This window comes from Meriones unguiculatus (genome assembly GCF_030254825.1).
Source record: "Meriones unguiculatus strain TT.TT164.6M chromosome 13 unlocalized genomic scaffold, Bangor_MerUng_6.1 Chr13_unordered_Scaffold_37, whole genome shotgun sequence".
Lineage (NCBI taxonomy): Eukaryota > Metazoa > Chordata > Mammalia > Rodentia > Muridae > Meriones > Meriones unguiculatus.
In genome coordinates, this window is record NW_026843647.1 from 327540 (window position 1) to 335521 (window position 7982).

General features: G+C 34.5%; 1 protein-coding gene across 1 annotated transcript; it reads right to left on the reverse strand.

The window, feature by feature from the left end:
* Positions 1-4365: 4365 nt before the first annotated feature.
* Positions 4366-7166, reverse strand: LOC132650935 (zinc finger protein 120-like; the record flags this gene model as incomplete). The annotated part of the gene is made up of 3 exons (XM_060376257.1): positions 4366-5143; positions 6825-6885; positions 7052-7166. Coding segments are annotated over 3 exons (954 nt in total), but the record flags the coding sequence as incomplete, so codon positions are not given.
* Between the last annotated feature and the right edge of the window lie 816 nt (positions 7167-7982).

The window sequence follows — 7982 nt, forward strand, 5'->3', positions numbered from 1 at the left end:
ATTGGGTTGTTTTGTTAATATTATCCATTTAAAATTGTTTGAGTGTGTTTGTGTGTACATACCTATGCTATGTTGTATATGTGCCAATGAGAGGACAACTTGTTGTTATTTATTATCTGCATCCCAAATGTTAGTTCTCAACATGGAACCCAAAGAGTCTTTTGGCCAGGGACCACAATGCTATTTAGGTTGAAAAAAATATTTATGTATGTGCTGATGTGTGAGTTTGTATATACAACAGCCCGATTATACAATATTAGAAAAATTTGTAGGAGTAATATAGGCTATCCAGAAGTTGAGCTCAAATCAACAACCAACTTTACCCACTGAGACAAATCTCTGACATTCACTTGTAGTTCTGAGAAAGTGTTAAGAATAAGTATTTACTCCTAAGAATGAAGTAACACATTTCAAAACAGGAAATCAATAAATCATTTTCATTTGCTGAGAGCATTTATTATTCAAATCACATCATTTTCTTCCATCCTCAGATGACAATTTGTTTATAATCTGAATAGAAGACAATATTGTACAGATATACTGTTTCAACTAAGTTTATTTGAGTATCAATGAGCTCAGTGGGGGAATGTTTGTGGTATGTAAAATTGGCAACATAACCTTGAAGATCATATAACAATGATGAAAATAAACCCCACAAAGTGTCACACACCCTTCATATATCTGCCATGGCCTAAGATACCATACTTACATTAAACACACACACAACATGATTTTTTGAAATCCACCTCATTGCTTTTACATTATCTAACACCTCAAGATAATTCTCTCAGATGATGTGACATAGTAAATATGGGAACATGAAGAAGCATGGAATTTTTAACAATATATACATACATAAACACATACTATTGAGCATTTTACCATTAACTAATTACTGACAACCAAGCAAAGCTGAAAATAAACATCTTAATGGAATTTGTAAAAACATAAAAAAGTACCATGCTTTCTCAGAGACCTTTTCTTGAAAACTGTGATCACACACTGCCTGATATAAATAAGCAATGAACCAGATAGATAACGGAGATCCCATTCTATACATTGCAGCAGAAAAATACCTTTCACCAACTGGAAATGCATTAGAACATGAAAGCCACCACAGAAAGAATATCAGAACAACCTAATAAACTTCTGTGAATAGATTTGCTGCACATACAGCAAATTTCAATACCTACTCCAATGTTTCAAAATAATGACCACAACCACAGCTGGTGATCTCCTCCATTATATTTAAGTGAATGTTGTAAATCATTTACTTCCTCCAAGACTATGAGAAAAAACATTTAAAGGAGTTTCTTTTCTTGAAATAGAATATATTTATTATGACCAAAGTCATCACATCTTATATAAAAATAGGTTTGCTCTCTTCTAGGAATTCTTTTCTACTTCTTGACATCAAGATGATATACAAAGATTAAACATAATTACAGTACTAGAGACATGGCTGTGAAGTTAAGACAAGTTCATTCCAAGGACCTGGGTCAGGGTTTTGACAACTTTCTGTAATTCCTGGCACAAGAAGATCAAATGTTCTGGTCTTCATGGAAACCAGAATAGACAGGTATATAAACACACAAAGACACACTGAGATCACATAATGGAAATTAAAACAAATTCTTAAACAAATATATGTTTACTCAAGAATGTTTTACTTGTGTAAGCATGCATTCCTGTAACGCAGGTATTGAGGCACCTACAGCCTTATCTACAGAATTTTTCTTCATCAAAAATTCCTTCATGTAACAGAAATCAAACATGTAGGTTTGGAGTTAGAGAAATGAATCCTTCTGAGTTGGTGGCATCATTGGTGAATGTTTAGAAAATACACTCTTGAAGGAAGTATCTTACTTGAAATGGGCATGATAGTTCCCACTCTCTGCTTCATGCTGCAGGTTAAAGATGTGAACACCAAGCTTCCTACTTTAGCTGCCATGAGTGTCAGTTGTGATGGCCATTTCATAGTGATCCCATATACCTCTGGAACCTTAAAACAAATTAAACATATTTGGAAGTTGCCTTTGACACTGAGTTTTATCACAGAAAAGGCACTAATAAACACATATAAATTGTACAACTAGACGATTTACTTCAAGTAATTGAAGAGAATTTTAAATCTAAAAGGATTACCTTATGGTTTATATTCCTAAAAGACTTTTTTCCGTATCGGCTTTTAGTTGGAAACAAAATTAGGAGGGATGTCATAATGCATGAATACATTGTTGACACTTGTTAAAATTTTCCTCCCAAGTAATCTCCTGTAACTGAATGCAAGTTCATTGGTCAAAGACCTTAACAAGTCTTTTATCATAATAGATTTTCTTGAGAATGAGTTCTTTCAGGTTTTCAAAGACTACTGTGATATGCAAAGGCTTTAAGAGGTTGCTCACACACTAAATCCTTTACTCTTCTATAATGGTAGTATGAAGCATAAAAGTTTACTCTACTGAGGTTTACTCTACTGGGGTTTACTCTACTGGGGTTTCTTTGCAGCATGACTTTTTCTCATGATTTCAAAGACAAATCCATGAAAAAGATTTACCACTTTGCGTATACATAGGGTCTCACTGAACTATGTGTTCTTCTAAATATGTGAAGATAATTGCATTAAGAAAAGGCTTTATCACATTGATTACATGTGTAAGGTTTCTCTCTATTATCTGCTCTTTTATAAACTTGAAGCTGACTTTGGCATGCAAAACATGCAAAAGTAATTTGTAGGTGGGAACATGCTAAAAAATTTCTGCTATGTATTGCTTTTTAGATAACCGTTCCCAATGAAATATAGTATGAACCTAAAATTGAGTTCATTGTTCTTAGGAAAGCTGCAGACTTCACAATAGCTGACGAGCTTTCATGATTCATCTTTTGTTTCCCAAAACATGACTGTTCCATACCATATATTCTCTTCCCCTAACATAGTGACTGTCCCAAACCACAGATTCCCTTCCCTAAAACATAATACCTTTTCCTAACAACAAAAGAACAAATGGATATGACTGTTTTGACCGTAAAACCTTCATTTTTGCATCAGGTGAATTCCTCAATGTCATAAACAAATCCCATATCCCTAAACCATGACTGATGGAAATAACTTAGTTGTAAAATGGCATAGATGTTTATGATTTTCAACTCAGAACCTCTGTAACTTTCTGGCTTAGTGGGTGGATAGGTATCACAGTTCAGTTCCCAAGAATGTTATGTAGCCGTTACCAACCAGTAGTGACTGGGTGACAATAAATTTTTTCTAAAACCCAAAAGAACAAGTGGATATGACTGTTTGGACTGTAAAACCTATATTTTTGCATCAGGTGAATTCCTCAATGACATAAACAAATCCCATATCCCTAAACCATGACTGATGGAAATGCCAATTTAGTTGTAAAAGGGCACAGATGTTTATGATTTTCAAGCTCAGAAACTCTGTAACTTTCTGGCTCAGTGGGTGGGTAGGTATCACACTTCAATTCCCATGAATGTTATGTAGCCCTAACCAACCAGTAGTGACTGGGTGACAATATATTTTTGTCATTTGCATTGACCATATTTTTGAGTTGTATTGGATTCCGTGGACTGAAGAACACAAAGGCATTACCATGTTGCTAATATACTCAGAATTTCTCTCCAGTATGAAACTTTTATGATGATGAATACAGACATGTGCAAAGGCCTCACATTTTGAAACATTCATGAAGTTTCTCTCCAGTACGAGTTCTTTCATGATGATGAAGGTTATACAAATGTGGAATAGCTTCAACATTTTAAATACACTCATAGTTTTTCTGTCCAATATGAATTCTTTCATGAGTTTGAAGATGATTGTGAAGAGTAAGTTTTACCACCTTGGTTACATTCATAAAGTTTCTCTCCAGTATGTGTTCTTTAAATCATAGGAGATTATTACTGTATAAAAAGGCTTTATCACATTGGTTACATTCACAAAGTTTCTCTCCAGTGTGTATTCTTCTATGCACTTGGTGATTATTATGGCATTGCAAAGGCTTTGACACATTGGTTACATTCATCCAATTTCACACCAGTATGTGTTCTAGTACTAGATTACTCTTATATGAAAAGCTTTTATGATATTGGTTATATGCATAAAGCTTTTCTGAAACATGCATTTTTATGTATTAGGAGATGACTGTGTTTTACAAAGGTGATGGCACACTGATTACATTCATAAGGTTTTTCTCCAGGGTGTTTTTTTTTTCTGTCTTCAGAGACTAGTCTGAAATGCAGTAGACTTTATCATATTGGATATATTCATAAGATTTCTCTCCAGTGTGTTTTCATTTATGTACTACCAGATGATTGTTTCGTCAAAAGGCTTTACCACATTAGTTACATTCATAACGTTTCTCTCCAGTGAGTTCTTTTGTGTATTATGAGATTACTGCTACATACAAACGCTTTACCACACTGCTTACATTCATATGGTTTCTCACCAGTGTGAGTTCTTTTATGTATTAGGAGATGACTGTTACGTGTAAAGGCTTTACCACATTGGTTACAGTCATAAGGTTTTTCTCCAGTGTGTGTTCTTTTATGTGTTAGGAGACTACCCTTACGTGCAAAGGCTTTACCACATTGGTTACATTCATAAGGTTTCTCTCCAGTGTGAGTTCTATTATGTAGTACGAGATGACTGTTCTGTGCAAAGGCTTTACCACATTGGTTGCATTCATAAGGTTTCTCTCCAGTGTGAATTCTTTTATGTATTAGATGACTGTTATGTTTAAAGGCTTTACCACATTGGTTACATTCATACGGTTTCTCTCCAGTGTGAGTTCTTTTATGTATTAGGAGATTACTGTTACATGCAAAGGCTTTACCACATTGGTTACATTCATAAGGTTTCTCTCCAGTGTGAATTCTTTTATGCTGTAAGAGATGACTGTTCTGTGCAAAGGCTTTACCACATTGGTTACATTCATAAGGTTTCTCTCCAGTGTGAGTTCTTTTGTGTAGGAGGAGATGACTATTCTGTGCAAAGGCTTTACCACATTCGTTACATTCATAAGGTTTCTCTCCAGTGTGAATTCGTTCATGTATTAGGAGATAACTGTTACAGGCAAAGGTTTTACCATATTGGATACATTCATAGCGATCCTCTCTAGTATGCTTTCTTTTATATATGGGAGGACTACTGTGATGTACAAAGACTTCACTATATTGAATATCTTCAGAGGGGTTCTCTCCAGAATGACTCTTTTTACACCTGCAAAGATAATTGGCACATATGAAAGCTTTACTGCACCATTACACTAATGAATCATTTTGTCCATGTCATTTAATTTTACAATTTGGTGTAAAGTTAAAGAGGAATTACATATTGAGTTTTCATCACTAATTTTACATTCATGTTTTTTGCTAGGGGTTGTTTTGTACATTTCAACATTCCAGTGATGGTAAAAATATTTGTTACCTGGCTCAGGCTCATATTTGTACTCTATTTCTATTCTATATGATTTTTCCATATATTTGAGGAAAACTGCAAGACCACAGAGCTTTTATACACTGACTAGACTAATTTAATACAGTGCTAAATTTGTGAATATAACTTGGACAAACAAAATAATTTCCACATTCCTAAAAGTTATATTTTCTACATTGTGAGTTTTTGAGTACTAGTAAAGATGATGAATAACCAATGAATTGATGTTGGGGTATACTGTGTGAAAGTGTGTCAGCCATATGTGAATGTTGATTGCTGAGCCAGCAGAGAGGTAAGTGCTGACCAAATATTGGTATTGTTCTTTCTATGACCCATCACCTGTACTATATTTTGTAAATATTTTTCCTTCCTTCCTTATCTTTGGAAATAATTAAGATCTGACAACTGATAGCATGGTACAATGGAGGGCAGAACATCTAAATGAGTGAGGGTAGCTGGAAGAAGAAAGCACATGACAAAAGATTCACCAACAGGACTTTGAGGGTAACAGCTAGACATGAACATGGACAAATAGGTAGACCTGGCCATGCAGTGGGACACTGGGCTAGTTTTATTTGGGTTAAGGGAAAAAAGGGCTTGGAATTTGCTCAATTCATTTGCTTAAGCTTTAAAATATTAAAATGCCTCTGCATCACTATTGGTACTGCTGGCCAGTCTGAATAACCCATATAAATAATAACAGGTATCACATTTAAAAATCTACTCAAAATGGGGACTACTATATCATTTAGTTGTTCTGGGATTTGCTTTGCTCCTTTCAATATTCCTAATGATAATATGCTTGTATTCATTGTGACTTATGATATACCCATTAAAAGAAGATGAATAAATTACATGGTTTCATGGTGAATTCACACATTTGATTTTTGTTCGTCATTCACATGTGCTATATGGATGGTTTTTCTACAACAAAATTATTGACTCTAAAACACTGCCCTACTCACCAAACTTAGCAACATTACTACAAGTATATGAGTTCCTCCAGTGTTAACATGGAGTACTTGATTAGTATAATACTTTGGACATACTTCCATCACCTATTTAATGTGAATACCTGAGTTTCACATTAGAATACAAATTGTATTTCTACCACAAAGCTCTAATGAGGCTAAGATTTAAATGGTGATCTTGAGTAAGGTATGGTTTCCTTGCATTCTTTCCTAGAGGAGTGCCTTGTAAACACACTTCAAATACCGAAGTAGAAGATAGTACATGGTTTGGTAACAAGTTAGTTGTCATCAGTAAATACACTTAAAGCAGTTCATGTACACTGGCCCATTTCTTTCAATCTTCCAAGAAATATTAAAATTTTCTCAAAATATATTCCTAACACCTTACATATGAAAATTACCTCGTATGTCTTCTAGAACTTTGACAATGCTCGTCAATATTATCATCTTCCCAACTGTAGCCTAAAATACAATACCACAACATATATTGTTTTATTGAAAAAAAAGGTCATGATCTATCGTCAGTCAAAAAACCATTCACCTCATTCTTCCTCATCCTCAATTGAAATCAATAATGAATAAAGAGTTTCCCCATATCTTAAAAAGTAAAGAAAATTAACTGTCCTACCTATAGCAGTGAGGTTCCTGTAGGTCTCCAGCATCACATCTTTATAAAGATTCCTTTGGGAAGTATCCAGCAAAGCCCATTCTTCTTGAGTAAAGTTCACATGCACATCATTGTAGGTCAATGCATTCTAAAATATACATACACATGTACAACAGAAACATTATATTTAGAATACTGGAAATGTATACGTCATTTAAAATATTTCCCAGAATTTCGGTGTTTCTTTTACTCATTTTCTGACACACAAATTCTAATGTAATAACTGACTCCTTTTAGGAGGAAACTGAATAGTGAGGTTCACCTCTCAAATTTCTGCATCCTTTCAGTAGTATAGCCTTGTAAGAGAAATGCCTATTAACAGACTTAAAGAGAGAGAGAGATTAAACATCAAAGTACAGATTCTACATTAGAGAAACAGTCTGACCAATTCCTAACTATAAAAACAATGAGCAAGCCTTTTATTCGAAAAGCGCTCAGGAGACAAATGCAGGTGTATCACACAGAGCTGGATGATAGCCTGGTCTATGCAATAAATGCCAGGACTGTCAGGGGTCTAAAATAAAACCTGAATATTCTGCAAACCTTAATTAATCAAACAAAACAGAGAAAGAACTGAGAGATCTTTCTCAAGTTTCTCCTGTTCTCTATACATGTCTAGAAACTTGAAGTGCCTCATTTTAAAGGCAATATTAATTCTATCTTGCTAAAACGAAATGTATGTTTGAACAATTATAAAGGGACAGATGAAAATATTACACTGTAAATGTTTATCATAAATATGCAACATCAGAGGCTGGAGGTATGGCTCAGAGGATAAGCACACCATCTGTTCTTCCAGAGGACCCTGCTTCTATTCCCAGCACCCACACGAAAGCTCATAGCAGTCTGTAACTCCAATCAATCTGACATCCTCACATCAATGCACAAAAAT